The sequence below is a fragment of the Camarhynchus parvulus genome, chromosome 3 (genome assembly GCF_901933205.1).
Source record: "Camarhynchus parvulus chromosome 3, STF_HiC, whole genome shotgun sequence".
Lineage (NCBI taxonomy): Eukaryota > Metazoa > Chordata > Aves > Passeriformes > Thraupidae > Camarhynchus > Camarhynchus parvulus.
The window spans coordinates 61,078,604-61,101,666 of NC_044573.1; the positions used below are offsets into that span (position 1 = coordinate 61,078,604).

General features: G+C 37.2%; 1 protein-coding gene across 1 annotated transcript in view; it reads right to left on the minus strand.

Annotated features, from left to right (window-relative positions):
• Positions 1-4,057: 4,057 nt before the first annotated feature.
• The window catches only part of RNF217 (ring finger protein 217), a 64,536-nt gene continuing 45,530 nt past the window's right edge, over positions 4,058-23,063 (minus strand). Inside the window, exons 5-7 of the mRNA XM_030944751.1 lie at positions 22,052-22,253; positions 15,614-15,685; positions 4,058-13,518 (exon numbers count right to left, since the gene is read on the minus strand). Of these exons, the coding sequence (XP_030800611.1) occupies positions 13,445-13,518; positions 15,614-15,685; positions 22,052-22,253 (348 nt within the window). The 3' untranslated portion in view covers positions 4,058-13,444. The remainder of the gene's footprint in view (positions 13,519-15,613; positions 15,686-22,051; positions 22,254-23,063) is intronic.

Here is a 23,063-nt window from a genome sequence, read left to right on the forward strand (position 1 = left end):
GTTATTGGAAAGGTCTGTTGAATTAAAATTTGTTTGATTTGGCAAAGGTTTGTCACTAAGCCATTTATTATTAGCTCTGACTTGTCCATCACATAAAAGTCAAATGAAATTAAAATGAAGCCATGTATTTGAAAGTATTTTTTAATAAATAACAAACATATGATCAAATTAAAGGTAAAAATAGACATGGTTTGAAAATAAAAAAGTTAAAATCAAGAAGCAGGGAGAGCTGTGGAGAGATGTCTGTAGCACGCTGGGGCAGAGGGAGACAGGCACCACACCATACTGCCGCTGTAGACTGTCGCAGACATATTTTTGTGAAATTCCTTTTTTTTGAATTTTCCCTTCTGAGAAGCTGAAGCCTCAGAAACAGAATGTAAATGATAGTTATCTGCTGCTGTAGAATGCAACAAGTAGATCTGTGACTGGTCTTCTGTGAATGTTTTGATTCAGTGACCAGTCACGGCAGAGCTGGCTCTCTCTCTCAGTCTGAGCCAGCTGCTTTTGTTTTCATTCTTTTCCATTCTATTCTTAGCTTAGCCTTCTGAGGAAACCTTTCCTTCTATTTCTTTTTAGTATGATTATAATATATATATATCATAAAATAATAAATCAAGCCTTCTGAACATAAAGTCAACATTCTCGTCTCTTCCCCAATCCAAGAACCTTTGTGACCACTGTCACAGCAGACATGTGTCCTTCCCACCACTCCTCCCAGACACCATTTCCTGCTCCATGAAGTGTTCTGAGGTGATGTACCAATGACTGGAGCCTGCCATTACTGTTACTCGACAAGGTATGAGTTAAAAGAAGAGAATCTACAATGCAGTTCTTAGGCAGGAAAGGGCTGGAGGTCAGGGACATGAACTGGCCAGGCTCCTGCCCCAGGGGGTGAAGGCAGCAAAGGGTGCCAGGCCCAGGCACTGGAATGATGCTTTATCCATCAGACTCTGCTGTTGGGGGTGTGACTTGGGAAGCCCTGCATCACAGGGATCATCAAAACCCTCTCTCAGCTGGCTTCAGCCTCAGGGAAGGGCAATCCCCCATCAGCCAGTAGGTGCATACAGATTCCTTCACAAAAACCCAACAAAAAAATACCCCAGCCCCATGGTCCCCTCATCCCCCCAAAAAAACCCCAAGGGGAAAAAAAAACCCAAACCAAAACCAAACACCCAAAACAGGCTTGCAGGTAATGTTTGAGATGCATCATGCACATGCTAATAAAAATTTAAAAAAAATAATCAAAATGAGGAGTGTACAATTATCAGGCAGGGGAATGTCTACTGAGTCCCATTTAATCACACAGGGCTGCTTTTCTGCTGTTGTAATTTTATTTCGATTTGCTGCACTTTTTCTCTTACCTACTTGGAGTTTTGAGACTGTCCAACAGTTCTTTAGCATAAAGAGAACAAAAGAGAAAATATAATTTACAAAATAAAATGGGATTGATAAAATAGAAGGCAGACAAAAGTGGGTAAAGGACACCTATTACGGCATGTCATTTAGAAAGAAATATTTCTAGAGAAGTAGTGCTATTTATTTATATCCAAAATGGTCAAGGAGTGAAGGTCTGGGTCAGCATAGAAGAGAGATTTGGATGCATACAACACTCTTAGAGGATCACAAACCCAAATCTTACCTTCAGATTATTTCAGTATTCCAGTAAGGGAAGTATTAAGGAAGAGGAAAACAGCTTGGGAAAGGATGAGATGATCATGAAAACATCCCAGAGAGAGTAAGAGGACAAGCTAGGTGGAAATTAGGTTGAGGTAAGAACATGGCTCAGAACAGGTGGAAAAACATTACCTGGTGGTGAGAACACTACACAAAGGGGACACATTTGCACCACTTCACAACTCTGCAAACCCCTGTCTTACCCATCAGCATCTTGTCCATGGTAAAGTGTTTTCTATGGTCAAGTAGGATGGAAGAGGCCATATCCCTCCCATTCTCATTGGATCACTGCTATGATCCACTATGACATTACCCCTACCTAGGGAATTCCAATTAAAAGAAAATGACCTAAAAATACTGGGACAGAGCAAGCTTCAGGGAACCCAATAGTCTCTCTGACAGTAAATAAAACCAGGGATCTAGGGGAGAATGCAAAATACTGCAAAAAAATACTACCATCGACTACTGTTCAGGCTTCCAAAGATTTTTGACTCAAAAGACTTTCTGAGCCAAACTTGGTATTCTATACATTAAGTGTATAGAACCATTTTCTCTCCTGTAATTGCTCCAGTTTTCCTGTAAATGCTCTCAGCATTTATAATATCCTTTGGCAGAAGACTTCATCAGTCTTTCATTGTTTCATTAAGATGCACTCTTATTTTTTGTTATAGATGACTATTTTATTTCCTGTATCACTTAGAGACCTTTGGTACAAGCACAATAACCAATATCCATCAGTCATATCATTCCGTGCAAAGAACCTACCTACCTCTATTTTGTTGTTGTCCAAACCCCATTTATTTGATTACTGTAACTAACTCGCATCTCTTCACTCCCAGGTAACTCAAGATTGTTTATTACCTCATTGCTTACCTGTTTCTTCAGATAATTTGCAAATATAGTCAAGAGCAAAGCCAAATACAACTCTCTGCAGAATTCAAGTAGCATCCTCCCTTCATGGCAAAAGCTATTTACAACAATCAATTTGTATGTTCTGACCATACTGTGCCCACCTTGTCCATGTAGGATCCTCCTTCTCAGCCCAGGTCTAGGTTTAATTTGAGACTATTGCAAGGAATTACAGAACTTGCTGACCTGCCAGTAAACTTTGTGGTTGATAAGACAGGACTCCTTCATAAAAGCTGTATTGACCTTTTAGAAGCATAACAGTCTACGCAGTTGCTAATTCTAATTCAGTATTTCACATAACCCACAGTGATTCATCTCACTGCTCAAGCCAAACTACTAAACAAATCATGAAAACCCTCAAAAGCACCAAATGTCAATCAGCTGATTGAAGGGGAGCATCTAGAGATTACAATTCTGTATCTGTAATCTCTGTGGAGCACCTTAGTCCTATTTACTTGGGGAAATACCATGCTTATAATCAAAGTCTGCTGTCTTTTGTCAAACAGTTTGAGATTGCAAGTGAGAAGTTAGTTTAACTTCAGTTTCAGCTCTAGGGCTATTGATTTCTTTGGCCTGTGGACTATCCTTCCATTGCTGCACACTGCACGCTAGAATTCCTGCAGATAAGGAGCCTCTGCTATGATGTCCTTGACATTTTGTTGCAAATCCTGTTTTAGAGGGGCCTGGGGAGAGGGCTGAAAGGCTTTTTCTCTACCAGCGGGACAAAGCATAGGCCTCGAGATTTTTTCTGAGTATTTCTCGACAGGGAATTGGTTTTCAGCTTTATTTCCTACAGAAACAAACTGTAGGTAGAGGTGGTACCTTGTGTGCCTGTTCATGAATGTGCAAAAATCCCCAACACATCAGAAAACACATTCCATCAATACTGAAAGCTCACCTAGTAAGGAAACTGAACACAGTTCCTTTCCAGAGAGAACAGGCAACTGCATCAATTGATGGGTTACCAATTTCAAGTTTACAGCTACAGACTGCTTTCTCTGAAACCCTCTGAAAGCAATAAATCTTTACAAAGTAGTCATAAAAAAGGAATGGGAAGATTGGATTCCAGCAATTTTCTCCTCATTTTGTGTTCAGTTATTTTATGCTAACATTTTAACATTTCATGAGAAGGTAAAATTCTGTGTTGCATATTAGGATGCTTTTAAAAGTGAAAGCAGTGGCCAGAGATGACAGCACACGACAGGGAGTACTTTATATTAAAATATTCACCACAGTAACTGGCTTTTTACCTGCTTTCATTTTCAGTGTTACAACAGCTAAAGAGTGAAGTGACTAATACAGGGTTTGAGAACACAAAGATTCTGAAGTTTAAATTATTTACTGTGATTTTTAAAAAAGATTATACAAATATCATTAAAAGTATTACAAATTTAAGCAAGACTCCTTGGAGATTGTCAACTATCCTTCATGCATAGAATTGCTTAAAGAAAGAGTTAAACATTCAGGCAATTTAATTTTTCTTTTTCAAAACTTTATTAGGTAGACATTACTAGATGACATTGTAAAACCCCTTGTGTGCAAGTGAACGAACTCTACAATGTATGTCTCCCCACAATTAACCACATCACTGCCCCCTGCCCCCATTTCTGAATATTGATTCTAAGATGGGTGGACTGCATTCAAATGCTACTTTACATTCTTCCATTTCATCATGGGGAAGCACTTTTTCAGTCTGTTGCTAACAGGGGCTTGGGATGTCAGTGTAAGTAAAAGGAATGCCTTTAAAGGAAACAAAGTACCGTAAGTTTTGTCTTACGAAATTCAGTCTCATACGAACACCAGATTCATCGCAGAGTCTTTTAAAAATTAAACTGCCTACCGTGATTGTATTTAGCAAAGTGAAGCAATACAGAGACATATCTACTACTGAATACTAGTGAGGTAACATTTTGAAAATAAAACTGTTAAAAAATTCACTTACTTTTGAAAGGTCCTGTCCAGCAGGACAGACATTGGCAGAATACCTTCCCTTGTATCATGCAGGTATATGTGCATATACAACCTGTGTCTACTATAGCTTTTTAAAGAACAAGATTTTAGTTTTACATTCATCAGGACAAGTTTAAAGATCAGACATTACTATGGTAGATTCAACAGAAGACTTCAATGAACCATCTTTCTAGACCTCCTAAATGAAAAGGCACTCTGAAGAGGGTAGCAAGAAATAATCCTTACAAAACATTGACATGAACTAAAGCAGCCACATAGGTAGCACACTCAACAGTGATTATTGGTATACATTTAAAATAACAACTTGAAGATGAATTATTTGTAAAATATTGCCCAAGACTACTGAATATTTTATCAAGTTATTACAGCATGAAGACCATTGTTGCAATACTTGGCAACAGAAAATATAGTTCTGGCTAAATGCAAGACAAAGATAATGGGGAAATCGTATCAACATTTTGGTTGTGTGAATGCTGGTTCTAGGAGAGAAAAAATTAATTTAAGGAAATAACTAGTAAAAATAAACAAAAAACAGTAACTCATAAGGTTAAAGGAGTATTTTGACACATGGCATCTTCTATTTAATAGATTATAGAAGGATCAAATTTTAAAATTCTGAGCAAATGCTGAAATAGAAGTCATTAAGATATGTAATAATTCACTTATAATTTTATTGCAGTATGGCTCTAAATCAAATTCCCTATCACCAAAACCTTTAGATATGCAAGGTGAATCCTGACTAAACAGTCACAGTATGTGACAGCTATATCACCAATTAATAACTCCTGGGTGGAAAAAAAAGCCCCTCCTACAGTTCTGAAAAACTCAAGAGTTTCAGGAAAATAAAAGGTTCAAAGGGATACTCATCTTAATTTCTCCTGCTTTTCTTTACAAATTCTCAGTGGAGGAAACTGAACATATTAAAACCATCTTGTGATCATGAATCTATAAAAAATAAGACCTTCTAAGCTGAATTTTTCTTCTTACCCCCCATTAACTCAACTTCCTTCTGATAATTACCTTTTATACTTCAATTTTTTTGGCAGATAATTGCTTCCATAAGCTCATGAAATTCAAGGTAGCTTTAGAAAAGTAGCTTATTCCTGACCTCAATAACAGATTGACAACAGTGGCATCAATGTTAGTAAGAACAAACAGGTACTTTAGTAAGTTTAGAACCTAAAGGGTAAAATTCCACTGTCTTCTGGAAAATGAAGTAAGAAGAAATAAACCCCACAACACCCATTTTGAAGCTATCAGAAGATGGCAAAATGAGTAATACTTTTCCAGATCACACCTCCCACCCTGCAGTGAAATGCTGGGCAGAGATCCCAGAGCTGCACCACCATCTTGATCGATGGCTCCATCCACCTAGATACCCAGCCCAGAAGAGCTACCAACTTGTATTAACAGGATAGCTCCAGTTGGATAACACTGAAATGCTCTCAACTTGCTTTACGTCCCAGCCTAGCTGCAGTGCACCTCCATGTGCCTCCATATTCCATGGTGCTTCCACCTCCAACAATTAGGGTGAACAAGGCACCAGTGAGCCTGTGAGCTGGCAGGTGCAGCCACAGCAGGCTGTGCTCAATTCTCCTCTCCAACAGGCTGTGTTTCTTTCAGTGGTTGAAAACTCAGGGCTTCTTATGTTAGAGGAGCCAGACTAACAACTTAAGATGCATGTCTGCAGAAGTCTGAAGGAAGATGGGAGGGATGGGGGCAAAGAGCAAGTTAAAAAAACCCACAGAAATGAGATCATCAGAATTAACATAAACATGTCAGATTACTTTTATGATAAGCTAACTTCTTCCCTAATATAGCATTTGTCAACTTTCTCAGCAAACCAAAACTCATTACTTTGGGTTAATGGAACTGTAGGAGTCCACAGAACAGGAATGCCCACATTGCTCTGCTGAGGGGTATGAACATCTTTCATTTATTTCACGCAATAAGGCACTTACACATTTAAAATCCCTCATTATACAAAACACTAAATACTGGAATTCAAGCATTGCTTTCATGGGCATTGCCTTCCTCCAGTTTTTACAAGTTCTTAGTCATCTCGTAAATATACTACAAAAAGTTCCCATCACTGATGCATCTAGCTTGTATGCTGCCCAAATGCAGAACTAGAAATTGCTTTCTTAATGAATCCCAGCACCCTAGTTGTGCCAGAAGCCTGTACACTAAAAAGGGTGTGATCTATTATCTCACTACCCTCACTCCTTGCCATTCAAATTAAACCTATTTTAAAGGGAACCTTCACCCTAAGATACACAAAACAAGAGATGGGGGCAAAGGAAGACTTCTCATTGAACTGTCATGGAATTAAATTCAGCTTGTACTCCTCAGAGATAATTTTTTTCTTTTTTTCAACACTATTCTCATCTCTACCATAGTGACAAGAGCTAACAAAAACCCGAAAATATTATTTTGTACTCAGATGGTTAGTTATGTAACAAAGATGACTGTGCTGTTTAAGTAACTTTTAAAAAATTCAAAATTAAAAGCCCTGAAGAAAAAGACTTCAGCATCTTGCTTTTAAGCAATGTAAATACAACAAAATTAATATTTTGCTTGTATCTCAGCAAAGCATTAATGAAGCCACTTCTTATGAGATCACATTTTACAGGTGCAATTTGATCGTCAGCCATTTTCATGAGTCAGCTTCAAATTATGAGATTTAGAATGAGAAGGAGTGCATACAAACGAAGTGTATAAGAATGGAAACATCGTAAACAATTTATTATGAGATGGTAAACAGTGAAATGTAAATCTGTCTCTGTCCTTGCAATTTCTTGACACAAAGCAGTAGGATGCAAATTGATATGAAAAACTCTTAAGAATGCATTTTTTATGCAAAAACATAGTCCATGACTAAAGACTGAATCCATCTGCTCACCCAGAGCTTGCATAAGGCATGAAGATGTTTTCTGACTGCGTCATTAGTTTTACAGGACGGGTTCAAAACACCTGAACAGCTTCTCTGAATTCTGTAAATGTATTTCCTTCTAAAAATGAGGTAAATGTGGCATTGTGTTAGTAACATCATGCTCTGTGACAATAAGTTAAAAATTTCAGAAATACTGTTTTCAGTCTGGCAAATTTTCAACAAGGTGAACACTGAATGGGGTTGGCATGCAATTGTGTTTAAGATATGTGCAAAATTCACATTAATGCTAAACAAATATTTTTACACAATAGGCTTCTCTTCTGCCTTTAATCTATCCAAACACTTCAGATTAATTTTTCATATTTTGATAAATCAAATAAGCACCAGAAAAGGTTTTCTTTTGCACAATATGCATGTTTTAATAAATGTATCACTATTATAACTATTGTGTTATACAGACAGATTTGTAAATTAACAGCTGGAATTATGTTTCAAAATGTAAGTATTTATTTTTTGCTATGGAGTAATTAAAACTTCTTACACATTTTTAACTTTGAAATCAGAGCATGCACTCTAAGATCAGTTTTCATTTCCTTACCTTATGGCATTTCACTATTAGGCCAAGAGAAGAGAAGCATCAGTGATTAATTGCCTAATATGTGCAGTCTGTTCCTTACTGCAGAGAGAACATATGGTTCCTGAACTCTTATGCACAGAAAGGTAAGGAAGAATCAGCAAGGAAGCTTCAGTCTGCAAGCATTTGTTAGTTTTACTACAAAATTGTTTTGGAGTATTAAGTACTCAAGCTGTAACAACAGTGAAAACACTGTCTTTCAATAGAATCAAGGCTCAGCTGGTTTTTCATGTAACAGTAGCAAGATAAACTACCAAACAGATCAGCAACATAACTTTTTAGATGTTGTGCACCCCCAAGTTTGTGTGTTAAGTCCTAAAAATACTGAACAGCTGCAATTCCATTTCTTACAGTGTGCTGCTATTTATTACATTGAAGAAAGCATAATTTGAAGAAATGTTAATTAACACTGTCTTTGGGTATTGTTTCTAATTTTATTGGTGACTCAAAGCATTAAGGTTTCTTTATTATATTAAAAGCTAGTATCCCCTCTCCTGACAATCTGCTCTAATGAGAATGTTGTTTGGAAATTCTTCGCAACTCCTTCCCTCTCCTGTGCTTACGAAACACCTTGGCATCATTCTGCAATGAGAGGAGTGGCTCCATCGTAGTTTGCACTTCTTAAGAAGTGAACCAGGTTTTCCATGGCTATCAACACACTTCCAGATGTTTCTATAAAAGTATTTGTGACCAAATTCCACACTGGCACAAAAATAGTTTTCTCTGGTTTAATGGGGCTGTGACTGATGTCAGGAATGAAGCTGACTCACTGCAACTATAAGGCTTAAAAATGAAAACAAAGTAAGAAATTATCTAATAGTCTCCTCATGTAGGATTCTTTCCATCAGCAGAGATCTAATATAGATTATAACAGTAACAGCAATCTGTGGTTCTTACCCACAACTTGAACCTGCACAATTAGCATACCAAAAATTATGATGTAAGGTTTGCTCAAGAAATAAAATAACATAACTGAATTTAAAAAAACCCAAAAAACTAACAAACGAACCAATAATTTGCATGGCAATCTGTTTGACCACTGAATATTAAACAGTTTCTCAAACCTAACTGGCATAAGAAACCATTCCATCACTGGCAAATTTATATCCTCTGGGAGAATTACTGCCCCACCTACACCATTTAATATCACACAAACTGTGACAATCCTTGGAAGAGCAAAAAGCCTCTTGGCTAAAAAGAATACCTGACAGTGATCCAAAATGCTTTCTAGTTAAAATTGGCAGTAGTCCCTGCAAATTAATATTTTTAATAAAGTAAAAATTTTGTAATGAATAAATAGGTGTAAATTACAAAAACCCTTAACACACCAGGAAGAATTACCAAGTCAGTATTAGGAGCATCAAAACCAAACACAAATTCTTCCCTTACACATTTGCACTGCCTCAAAGGAAGATAATAGATCACTCAAAGTGCACCGTACTTTAATGACACTGAACAGGTAGGAATATGCTGTTTATATTATAGAGGTGGTGAGAACTGAAGACTCACTGACTTTTTTGTACGGAACTAAGCCTGATGGGTCAGCTCAGCACAAAGCTCCTTGGAATTGTTTTTCTGCTTCTTGCCTGTATTCCTACTCAGCTTATTACTCTCATTGGCTAATAGGAAAGGAAGAGCACAGTTTTTTACATAAGGAAAAGCAAAATTTTTTTTCTAGTCACAAGCTCCAGCATAAACTCTCTACATATACCTAACTATGCTCTGAGATGCCATGGGACAGAAAATGATCCTGCTGCTGATATGGCTGAGTAGCCCTGGGACTTGACCCCACTACTGAAATTCAACTAAATTCCGCATAGTGGAGAAAGGGAGAGCAGCTCGTGGGGAGTGGTGTGGCCAGCCAGCCCTCCCAGCAGGAGCAGGATGGGGGAACACCCAGCCATGGCACAGGATGGGGAGAGCCCCAGCTCTGACTGTGTGTCTGCATGCACAACTGAGCACACAGGCAAACCCAGCCTCAGCAAGCTTGGAACAGAAGGCTAGTGTAGAATGGATTTCAGCATTTCCTAGTCTGAACACAGGCACTGATGAGCAACATCCTTGCACAAAGATAAATAACCTTAAATATCAACTGTTGCTAAAGCAAACACAATGACCATGATGATCAGCATACAGTAGTGTGGAATCTGCCTTAGCAGGTTAATATAGCTGCCTGATGAAGTTTTCTGCTAATAAACATGGAGTAGAACAGCCCAATGGTTTCTTTAGAGTAGTAACAAAAAACACAATACACTCATATAATTTCCTTATAAAGTTCATTCTGTTTCTTTCAAAAGAATAAATTAATGTTTTTAAAACAAATGACATGGTTTCGATGCATATAAGGTTTGCTGTGATGAGTTGCTTAAAAGCTAATATTTAACCACATGAAGCTTTGTACTGAGCTACTTCTCATGCTTTAGTAGGTTTTATTATACAATTTTGATAAAAATTGTATTTATGTACTTTTCAAGTGGGAATATTTTTATACAGATGGAAAAAGACTTCTATACCTCTATTCTGCCAGGTTCTTGAACAATTATCCTGTTCTACAAAACAAATGATCTTAATTCCTTGCAATTGCAAAATTATTAACTGCAAAAATTATTGTAATTCCTTTTTTTTCTTTGCAGGAAAAGCACAATCAGACTCACTCATCTTTACAAGGTCAAAGATGTCTCTTTCTGTTCTGTATAGAAAATGAAGAACCATTTCCCTTTGATTTAATCTGTTCTGATAAAATCAAAATGGCCTAGATGGCCATTAATGTAGGAGCTGAGTTGTATGTTCCTTTTCTCCATCCACAAGGACATACTTTCTGAATAGAATTAAGTGCAGATCTATTATCTTCCTTTTTATGTTCTTTATTTTAGTATCTTAGTTTCAGATCTTACTGAACTCTAGTTAAAAACTGAAAAAGGCAAACATGGCAGAGTGAAAACAGCTACAAAGACTGTAAGAATATCTCTCACATTTACACAGAACCAGGAAAAGAAAGGAAATTAATCCACTGTGTAGTTAAGTACAGATAATCTCAAGTACTAAAATATTCTCAAGTGGAGTAGTTTGACACCAAGTTACAGACTGCATTGCAAACCCAAATCTATCTATATATATCTCACTCTCTGAGGTCTGAAGGTTTTTCTAAATAATATAAAAATATCTTCATTATTTGACATTTAAAGAGAGGAATAAAAATCCCTGAGTAAGCCAAAGACAACTGATATGTATAGCCTCAGAAAACACACTCAAAACCAAGACCAATTTTAAGGCAGCTTCCAACTTCAGACAGAACACAAATAGAAAACTGATGTGTCTCAGAAGAAAGTAAGTCTAAATAACAGGTGAATTTGCATTGACAATAGGCTTTGAATTTTATTTCTAAACATCATTGCTTCCCTTCTTAATTTGCAAATCTTTGAAAGGTACTATTTCTACTGTTAGGATAACAGGGTAAACATGCCCTTAAATTCAAATGGAAATTATTAAATAGTTATTGACTACTATGGTGCACTTGAAGAAAAAAAACAAAAACACAAGAAAACAAAACCAGAAGCTGACAGAAAACAAGCATACTAGCCAACTATGGTAAACTGATATTTGTGTTTCCAGGTAAACAAAAGTTATCAGCTTCTTCCACTGAGGTTTCAAAGTCAAAGTATCTTGTAACAGTATTATATTGGTAGGGCAGAACACCATTTGCTTAAAAATTACAAGAGGATTCAGATTTAACAACAATTTTCAAAGAAAGTGGTACAAAGTACATCTTCTTAAATGATATGTTTTTGCAAGCCTTAATTTTGAAGTCAGTAGACTCTTAAGGACATTTCCCATCTTCTTGCTTCCCCTTTCCCCATATATACACCAACATAGATATATAAATATGTGTGTATCTTCAAACACACAAACTGAAAAGAAGTACCTTAACAGTATAAATCCAATCTTCTTTTCTTTAAGATTAGCTTGTATTTTTACAGTATGAAGTAGGTATTTTTTATTCAGTTCCTTTCTTTATTGTTTCAGTGTTCTGTCTAAACAAATTTATTCTAGCTTTTTAAGTTATATTTGTATGATAGATTTGGATTAAAATTAAAAGTGTAAAAATTCTCAGTAATTGACTCCTTATGCTGAATTACATTGCTTTTGTTGTGATGCACTGAGAAAGAGGTTTGGTAGCAAACAGTAGAACTTAAGGAAAAAAGAGCAAAGATAGCTGTTCTCTTCAGAACTGCCATGTGCCAGGAAGAGAAACACTGGAAGCAGAAAGTAAGAATGAAGTGGTCTCCTAAGAATTTATGATCACTTCCCTTACCCTGGATTCACAGATTTTCCTCCTAAGACATCAGTGGATACTCCAAGACTTACGTAGTAGTAGCCTACTCAAGGGAACAAACAAACAAAATGTTATTTAGGCTATAAAGTTTCATCAAGTCAATCCTCACACAGGTAGTGTGTAGCATGTGTATCATATTCCAAGTCAGAATAAAAAGAGCAGGTTTCCAGCTTCCCTGAAGACACATTTCAGGGATATCTTGGGACAGATTAAGTCACTGACACATCTTATTATCTAAACCCTTCAGATATTTTTCTGTACTGTGAGAATTTAAAAATGAAGTCCTGTTGTAAGAAATCTTGTCACACCCTCTGCCATTAATATTAACAGACTGTCATAAATAAATTACTGAAGTGAAACCAATCACCACATTCTTAAGTATCACGGCGCTCCAGTACTAAGGGTGTTCCCCTCTGAGGCACTGCAGTTTGGCGGTGGCAATGTGCACTCCACTGGCAGGAGGGCTCAGAAGATAACCAGCTGTCGTGCTCTGGCATGCGATGGGGTTTTGGTATGCTGAACAGAATGCTGTGTGATGGAAGTTATTTACAGAAGTAGTTTTTAATACCAAAAGTAGTATGCTCAGTACACAGTAAGAGTCCAAACACTTCTAAACATTTCCACCTTAAAGGCCGACACTGAAGTTAAACGAGCACATGGTAGAAGTTAAATGCTTTCTTCACAGGCCAAATCGGTAGTAGAGTTGTGGCTACAATACAGACTTGGATTGTCTGGTTCAGAAACTTAGACTCAAAAGACCCCTCCAAAGCAATAAAAAAAAAAAAAACACAAAACCAAAAAACATTTAAAAAGCAGCAGTCAGGGGGCCCATCTTGTTGAGAATGCACCAGAGCAAAGAGGCTTTCTGGTCTGCAGTAGTGTTTTCAGCTGAGGGAAGATGGCAGGAGAGACCCCATCCTTCTTCCCTGGCGGTGGCTTTGATGCTGTAACCAGCACTGTATTGCTCTCTTGCACAAAACATGGATAGCCCTTGCAGGAACAGCTCAGTTCAGGCAAGTCATGTCTGTCCTCACCAGGGCATACCTGTCCGTGACCTTTTCCTCTGCTTTTTACAAAGGCAATAGATAGGAAACACAAATAAACCTGCCAAAAGAAGGAAACATGAAAAAAACACATAATTAAATGCAATCCTTTCTGCATGTGTTATGCTCTTTAGATATATGTATTCAGATAGAGCTTTTCATGTCTCAAGAGAATTTGACCAGGCATTTGGACAAGCATAAAAAAATACTAGCCTGCAACAACCAGTGTCTTTGATAATGAGTTAAGCTACACTTACTCTTTTCTGTTACAACAAATTCCTGCTAACCCTACACTCAACTCTGACAAATTAATTTCTGAATCATGCTGTTTGGTATATGGTACAAACAAAGCTTTTAAAAGCACTCTGGAAATTCTTAGATCTAAATTCAAAGCTAGTTTTCAATTAGATTCACATGCAATAGAGACAGCACGTTATAGTTTTACTTTTTATTTATTTTTACAAGCATCCTCATCTACTGTGAAGTAATACCAAATGTTTATCTTTAATAATATCAAGTGTTTTGCTTGCCTGGACAGGGAACTATTTTTTAAGTCTTTTGAGAGAAAGAAACTGTAAAAACAAAAATAAATAAATACATCACAATCATTCAGGTGAAAAATAATTTTTCAAATAGTCTGTACTCTTTCAAACCCAAATGAGAAGGATCTTCCTCTTCCTCCTGCCACCAGGTGACTGAAACGGCCGAAGATTTTCTTTTCAAACACCACTACAGGAACAACATAGAACAAAAGACTACTACAATCACAGGGTTGTTGTTTTGCTTAATAGCCTTGTAAATGGTGCAGTATGATTTTCAGCTACGTAATGGAAATTATTCCAATAGTGATTGGCAGCAAATATTGCTCTAATTACTTCAAATCAAAACTTTTCTATAAATAATCAATGTTTTTGGAACTGCTCATACTGCTGGCCTTGATCATATCTTATCCAGCCAAGCCTAGGATGAGACTTCAATGGCATTCTGATTATTATTGCAAATATTGCTACTATATTACTGCAAAACCCTCTCGATTTTTAGTATATTGAAAAGTGGGCTTTTTTCCCCCCACCATAGATTATACCAGGTTACAGACCAAAATAAATAAGATTTACTGGCACTAAGAAGCCTTTATTGTTTAAAATTTTGGCATAAAAATTCTATTGAATAGAATAAATATTTAAGATAAGCACTGCTCACTCTCTTCATTGAAGAGTGTTGGTCTAAATACAGAAATTACAACAATATTCCGTATTTGGCCAGATGCAGTCTAGAAAAGCTGTAATAGTATTTTGGTTATAGGTCGACTGGTTACTTCCAACCTTATTAATATAGCTATCCTGGTGTATTTTGGCTTTATTATACCAATATAAAGGAGCCACACCCCAATATACCTCAGGGCTGGGCACACACTGCAAATTCTCAGTGGAAAGAGCAGTTTGATGAAAAGCTGTGAAGCAGCATGATCCTCAATGACATACTGCTGCCAATATAAAGAGTGGATATGCACTCACATGAGCAAAATTATACCTTGTTGTCACAGCTAATCTCCTTTCTGTGGGAAAACTCAGCTAAGCCAGGCAAAGAGCAGCTTTGTTAAAATATCTGTCCACGTCAATGCAACCACATCAACAGAGCTTTGATACAGTAATCAAATGAGTTCAGAGTACCACTTTTTGCGATGGAATACAATTTGGCAGCCTTCTCACTGGATCACGTTTTGAGACTGACTCATCTCAATGTGCTGCTTTGTTGCTGTTGCATCTTCAAGCTGGTGAGCTTTTGGGACTAAGCCTTAGTTCCCTAAAAATCCTGCCACACACACGACTGAGGTTATAAAATTGTGATTCAATGGGGTGATTGTAAGGCTGGGTCCAAGTCAGTCAGCCCCCAGGATTACATTTAAATTACTCTGAACTTTTTGCCAGTTTATCTAGAGCAGTTAAAGATGTTTATTTGGAGAATGAAATAAATGGGAACAAAAATAAAGCTAGTAAGCATAAATTTAAAATCCCCATTTTTAAGAAAAAAGTAATGTGCTTAATACTAAAACAGCATCTGTGAAATCTGTACTTTGTCTCCATGTCTTTGAGACGTCACACAGAGAAAGTCACTGCATAATCAGGATTAGTTTCATTCACATATGTAACTCTTACCTACTACAACAGCTACGGCTCCCAGTGCCAGTCCCAGAACCAATATTAGGGGTGTAATGAGTAGTTTTCCAGCTGAAATGCAAAATTCATTAAACAGTTCAAAGAAGGTTTTACTTTTTCCTTTCCAACAATTTATAAATATTTCAATATCAGAAAATATTTTAATCTATTATTTTAAAAATAATACTCTTTACCTCTAAAAATAGGATTCCTATTGTAATTTCATCCTAAAAATTCAGCCAAGAGCTATCATCACCCAGTCAGCTCCCTATAAACATTTCTCTTTGCCCTCTTCAGCCACCACAACTCTCTGAGCACAGCTTATTTCATACATTAACAGCTTGCATTTATTTCTGTTCCCATCCTGAAGTCCCTCAAGCATTGACAGGAACGTGATAGCTATAAAGCTACTATAATTTGGCTTCTCTGGAATCCTACTGCATAGCAACCAGCCTGGAGAGATGCCAAACAAACTAGCATCTTGGAAAGTTCAGGTTAGCTCAAGGTGATGAGACCATCACCTTTAAATACATTTCTGCTCACTTTAAAAGGTTACAGTGAAGTGCTCATGTACAGCTGTGATTTAGGTCTAAGTCAAACCACAGCCAAGTCTATTTTGGATCTACATTTATGAGGATATGTTGTGGCTCTCACATGAGTAGGGCAGTGATGTTGAGCAGCATACTTGCTGGAGCATAAAACCAAGAACAAATAAAGCACGTTCAGGTTCTTTACTTTCAGATGAGTTCATGATTTGTAGAAGTTCACACAGTGAAGGCAGGGGTCTTGCTGAAAATGTAAATTTGAAACTGAGCCAGAACCCAAGCCGTCTTCCTTGCACTGCATGCTTTCAATGGAAGAATCTCCCTGGCTCTGTTGGCTGAGCAGCTGGGTCAAAGACATCCCTTAACTGAGCTGTCTGAAAATGCAGGAGGGCAGGCATTTTTACTGATACACCAGCAGTGTGAGCAGGGACTTGAAATTTTCTCCAAGTTAGGTATGTGTTTGAAAGGTCACCTTTAGAATGGGAGAAAAATTGAGTTTCTTACCTCTTTCTTCCCTCCCTCAAGTCACTCATATCAGATTTCAGTAAATGGATTACTACATTTAATAATGATGTAAACCTTTCCATAACCTGAGACACTAATTTGAGCAGTCTGAAGAAAAAATGAGATATTTTGGAAATATTTACAGCAGTTAAATGAACTGGTCCTTTTCTTGCTCTGTTTTGATAGCTTTTAAATTTCATAGGAGTGCAGTGGGTGGGAAACATTAATTCCTAGAAGAAAAAAAAATTGGCAAATATTTGTATTACTCTAGTTGCTAGGCATCCTAATGGCATACCTTCCTGGGACTCCACTGAGCTGCTCTATACACATAGAACTTGTCAAGTACATTATACAAGTGTAGACAGAAGCATGAATGTAAAGTGATGAAAAACCTCAGGAAAGGTCCAAAAATAAGAAGCTAAAAGCATTTTAAAACATCACCAGAGTCTTCAACAATTTCAAGTAAAGCTTGTAAAAGATTAGAGGCTTATGATATGAACTCCTTACTTCATTAATAGCCGTGTAATAAGAATGCTAGAAAATTATGATGTTTGGTATCAAAATTATTAAATACTTAAATCACTGAGCTGGTGACTAAGTATGCAGAAACAGAGTCTATGGGAAGGGCTAAGCTAGCCTTCAATTGGAATAACTTCTTTTCAGACACGAAGAACAGCTCCTGAGCTAATTCAAGAACTTGTTCACTTATATTTGACAAACTCAGAGCTGAAATAAAGCATGAGTAGTGTCTTTCCTTCTGCCTGTGAATATGAAGTTATGAGTACTGTGTAGTTATCTTTTATAATTTACCTTATAGAATAAAATGACTTTATCATCGTGAGACCATATCCTCTTTTGGTTAGCAATGCATTATTTCTAAAGACCGAATTTCAAAGCAAATACTATTTCTACTTATATATCTGTCACGTTCAAATCCTTAATATTTCTCTACCTTTGTAAACTAAAATTAACAAACAACACAAGGTGAATAAGGCTTGGAAATGCTGCCATCAGGAAGAGTACAAACAGCAGCAATCACCGGCAACGCAGTGGGTATGTACTCTTTGCTCCAATGGCTTTTATTTGCATTCTATGAAACAATTACAAAATGCTCAGTTTTACATGTCCGAATTGAAAACTACTTTATATCCAATTCCAGCTTGACAGACATTGTTTGTCATAGTGCAAAAGATTACAAGCCTCTTTATCATAGAATCATCACACACCAAGAAATGTCACTGGGACAAAGGCTGTTTGCTGCAGGCAGTAAACTGTCCTACATCTGTTAGCTCAGAGACTGAGAGCACAGAGAGCAAATGTAATGCCTGTCTCAGAGCTGAATAAAATCTTGGGTCATTAGCCCATGTGGTCATCTCAGCAGTAGGCTATGACAGCCAGTTTGCTGTTGTCCAAAGTTAGTTCTAAAGGACAGCTTCACAAAAAGCAATTGAAACAGAATCTTTTTACAATTACACTCAAATTAATCGTAAACAATTTCTCTACTGGGTGGCCCAGTATGAAGATGCAGACATCTGTGGTAATACAACAACTGTATTTGCAGGTGTCTCAGAAGGGTTGCCTTATTTGTGATACAGAGAACCACATTCTTCTGCAAAATAACAAAGTATTTCAGGAAACACGAGGGAATACTTTTCCCTTGGGTAACTTTGGGTTTAGTTACAGGTTTTAGGGTAATATATCCACTGCACTGTCACAGGACAGTTTCTCTAAAAACCATGCTAGCTAACGGGAAAGAAATGTCAGAGATCACTTCTGAGGTTTTCTTCTCCCTGTGATTGCTACCACTTTTACATAACAGCTGGTTGATGAAGAAAATTATGTTTAAAATTATACTGCCATAAATTCTTTTCCCTTATTTTTACGGCAGAGCAGTTTGTGACTGTGTGCACTTGCTCCTCAATAGAAATCATGCTAGCATGCCAGCCTGCCTTGTGGTGATCTTTCTACACACTCCATCTAGCCAGATTTTAGAAACAACACAAAAACCTTTGCTCCACATGGCTACAAAATCACATTTATTAAAGTATTTCATCTCCATAGCAATAAAGTAAAAAGTCATACAAAACCCCCACATATCTAGCAACACCTCACCAGTCTCCCAACAGCCAAGATAACATTCCTTTAGTTTCCACTACTTAGCTAACTAGCAGAGGCATTTTTCTACAGGAAATCCAACCTCTGTTTCTCAGTACATGTTACTAAAATGTAGAGTCTATGCTTTTAATGGCATCTCTGCTACCATCTCTTCTTCTGCTGACTTTCAGAACAGAACTAAAACCCAGGCTTCTGCAGTAACACTTCCTGATGATAATGCTCCTCTTTTGCCTGATAAAGTATTTATATATATATATTTTCAGGTCTAGCTACTGGGACCTCCCTGAGCCTGGGTGTGATCCCTAACTGGAATTCAACATTTTTGGGTTTAAATTTGATCTTAAGTGATTAAGACCAGTAAGCTTCAGCTCAACACACAAAACACAAACAAAAAATAAATCCAATATCATGACAAAGTAGAATCTGATAGATGCTCCATAAAAAAATGATATGAAAAGGCCAGAAAGCTATTATTATTTACTCAATTTCATGATAACAAAACTAGCCAATAAAATTATCAGGAATCAATAAAAAAAACCCCAGGATTTTCTCCACCTGACACATAGTGAAAACCCAGAGCCTCTACCAGAAATGTTGTGGAAACCAAAATTTAAGAACTGTTAAAACTAGGGAAGGATCCATCCACTGAAGGTTACAAAGCAAAAGTTCAGATACAAGCCTTAAGTAAGAAAGTGTCTAAAGCAATGATTACTGGAAACAAACAGGGAGTGAGATCTTATTTCTAATTGACCACTGCTGGGGACAGACTCATTAGGCAGACCTGTGTACAAGCCCAGTTAACAGCCACAGATCGATTCAGCTGAATTCTGTTCTACAAAGAGAGAAGATCCTAGCAAATTTCCGGCATTGAAAATGGCATAATCCACAAGCAAACTGTATCACAGTCTGGGATTATACAGTCTTCAAAAGGTCAGGAGGTACAATCTTACAGCAATATAACACATTTTTAAAAATCAATGTGAAAACACACATGTACCCTCATGTGGAAAAGAGTACAACAACCTAGAATGGCTCACACATTCACGTCACAGCCAAAATCTACTGCAATGGAGAAGAGCTGTGAGCTCAATTCCCAAATTCAAATCAGATGCAAATTTCTGAAGATTTTAGTTTTTTATTTTCATGTATGAGTTCTTTTGGGTCTCTGGAGTATTTTGGTAGTTATTCATAAAGACTATCAGGATCAATATTCAAATCTAGAGCCGTAGAAATGACAGAGATTTAAGGTCATAAGTACTGATGAAGAATTTGCTGAATTCTTGTCAACTTGAGTGTTAACAAGCTATTGTAAAAATGTAGGCACTTACTACATGTGCTGACAGATTCAGGTACCTCTGCCTCTATTCAGATGATGACCCTTCTTGTGAGAAATCACATCATATGACAGAGGGAGTTTTGGAGAGAAATTTTTAACAGAAAACCCTATGAGAAATGTGATCTGAGGTTTTGAGCTTTGCTAATCTTTCTTGGTTTGTTAATTAATGCAAACCACAAGTACACTTGCAAATAGGAGATGAAAATAAAAGTATGTTATACCTTATCTATGTGTGATCCTGTAAATATGAGCATACACATATTTACCATGGAGCTTTAATATCCAAGACCAGGCTGAATGATAATCAGGTTGCTACTCTGAGCAACCTGATTTAGTTGAAGGTGCCCCTGCTCATTACAGGTGGCCTTTAAAGGTCCCTGTCAGCCCAAGCTATTCTATGATTCTAATAAGTGGACCCATGATTCTGCATGGGAGCAGCACTGACTTGGTAATGTCTCTGAGTACAATCTATTGCTACAGCAGACAAATTACACCAAAATAACAAGATCTATTTAAAAAAAAGCTTACATGGTTTTCCATTGTGGCTATTACTGAAAGCTCCTCTGAAATCTTACTAAGTGCTTTGAAACAGTTCTTGACGTTTAAACCTAAATTTTTAATCAACAACATATTCATGTGCCCTAATGCCAGCACTGTCTTTCATCTAGACTAGATCTTCTGGTGTGTTGCAATTCATCTCTACAAAATGTTTCACAGTATGCATCTCCAACCATCTTCAATTTTTATCTCCTTTCTAGTTATTTCTGTATTTTTAAATCACTTCTCTCAAAGTATGTTACCAAAGCCTTGCAAGTTCCTAAGGTCAAATTAATGGGCTTGGATGCCATATTGCCACTTTTTTAAAATAAGCATTCCAGGTTTGCAAATCCCCCACAACGCAGAGCAGCAAGACTGGCATTTTCATTACCAGATCTATGAGTTTGTGTTTGTGAATTCTTATGTTGCTCGGAAAACTACCTAGTTTTCTTACGGGAACATGCCTGGCTCAGGAGTAATGCTTTCACCTCAGGTTTGCTTTTTCCCACCTGTTCTGTCTCTTGCCTTTACCTCTACAGTCAAGCTCAAAGCATTTCCTCATCCTAGATGAACTACAAGTCATCTCCAAATTTTATGCCTTAATTCAAAGTATGGAAAGTTATCTTTTCCTTGACAGGTACCTGTTTTTTGGCAGTTAATACATCCATTTCTTGTAACATTATAGGTTGCCTTACATGCTGTAAACTCAGTACAATTACTGAACTTCACATATATGAAAGACAACACATAATATAAGAGTCTACTTTATTATCTTGTGCTTCTATAGGTTGAAACAGACATCTATCTGGCTCAAAAGCATATTATGAGTGCCTTTTGGTTTAATAAAAAGACATTTTCAGCCTCATACTTTAGTGAGAAAAATTAATGTATATAAGTTGTATTTTGTTTCAAGCTGATTTTATCTGAACTAAAGCTAACAGTTAAAATAGTGTCCTCCTATTTATATGGGAAAACCTTGAGTTTTTTTTTACTCAGAGCAGGTTCAAATCCAAAGAGCACTTTATTCAAACAGATTTACACCAAGGTTAATTTAAATAAGGTTTCTCCTTTGACCCATTTCTCCAATATACTTTGGGAATAATGAACACAGCCAGAGACATGAATATTGACAGCACTTATACAGTTTGCTTATGTATTATAAAAAAAAATTAGGAAACAAGCTATGAGAAGAGGACACAATACTTAATCATACATAGTCCATCTAAAAAGGGAGGGCAAGTGCCATATATTTAAATATACTTAATAAGCCACCTTTTGAATAACTGAAAAACAAGTTGTCCATTCAATCCTTTAAACCACTAGTTTTAATTTAACTATAATTGCCCTATCCCCCCATCCCTTCATTGTGCAGCTCTCCACAAGGAGCACTAATGCACTCACCACAGACAGAGCCTCGCACTAATCTCCTCAGATGTGGTCTCTCGGGGAGGTAGCGATATTTGCATCCAAAGATACTGAGGTTTGACGTGTGGTCTCCAAAGAAGCGGAGCTGGCGGTATCTCTCCCCACAACGGTAACAGAAATTAGTGTTACACTGTGAACAGGTCATGTGGTCACACCCTTCCGTTCTCTGGATGTGGATCTGGATGAGCAGAAGGAAAGAAGAAATATTATTTTCCCCCCCTTCCTAAGCACAGGAAAGCGGGTGCTACCCGGGGCAGTTCATGTGCCAGAAGAAAAGAAGCTGCAAGCAACCCCCTGCAAAGTCAGTACTTGCATTAATCAATACTGCAGCTGGCTTAAGACAATAATGGTTTTCTGAGGCATGTTTCAGAGCATTAAATGTGAGTTCTATTGTTTACAGATTCCCACTTCCTACATAATCCTCCTTTTTTGTTTAAATGCTCTTCATATCAGATGAGAATTCTTGCCCTTACTGAAATTTTGGTTTAATTGCTGAAGTAGATATGTTATCACCAAACTTTATTAAAAATAAAAGCAACACAGTGAATATAATTATGAACTCTGTTTGACCCCTCCCCAGATGGGTTTCCCTCTTAGGCCACCTGTGGCTCCACTCCCTTTTCCATCACAAATTGATTTGGCATTTTGTAATAAACACCAGAAAGACACTGCTGTTACAGTACATTATTTGAGAACTATGTATGCTTTCTCCTTCTTAAAAAAACAAAAAAAAATTCCACAAAATATATGTGGAATAAAAACTTACACCAAGCTCTCATGATACCCACAGCACAGCATGAAACAGGGCTGCCCTAGTTCTACAGCCATCTTTCTACCAATTGCCTGCTAAATAGTTCCCCATCCTGCATTCCAAGACCACGTTCCACAGTGGAATTTTAGATAGCCTAATAATTGAGGTTGAAAGTGATGCTCAGGGGTCATCTATTTTAACCCCCAACTCCAAGCTGGGATATCTCCAGAGAGATCA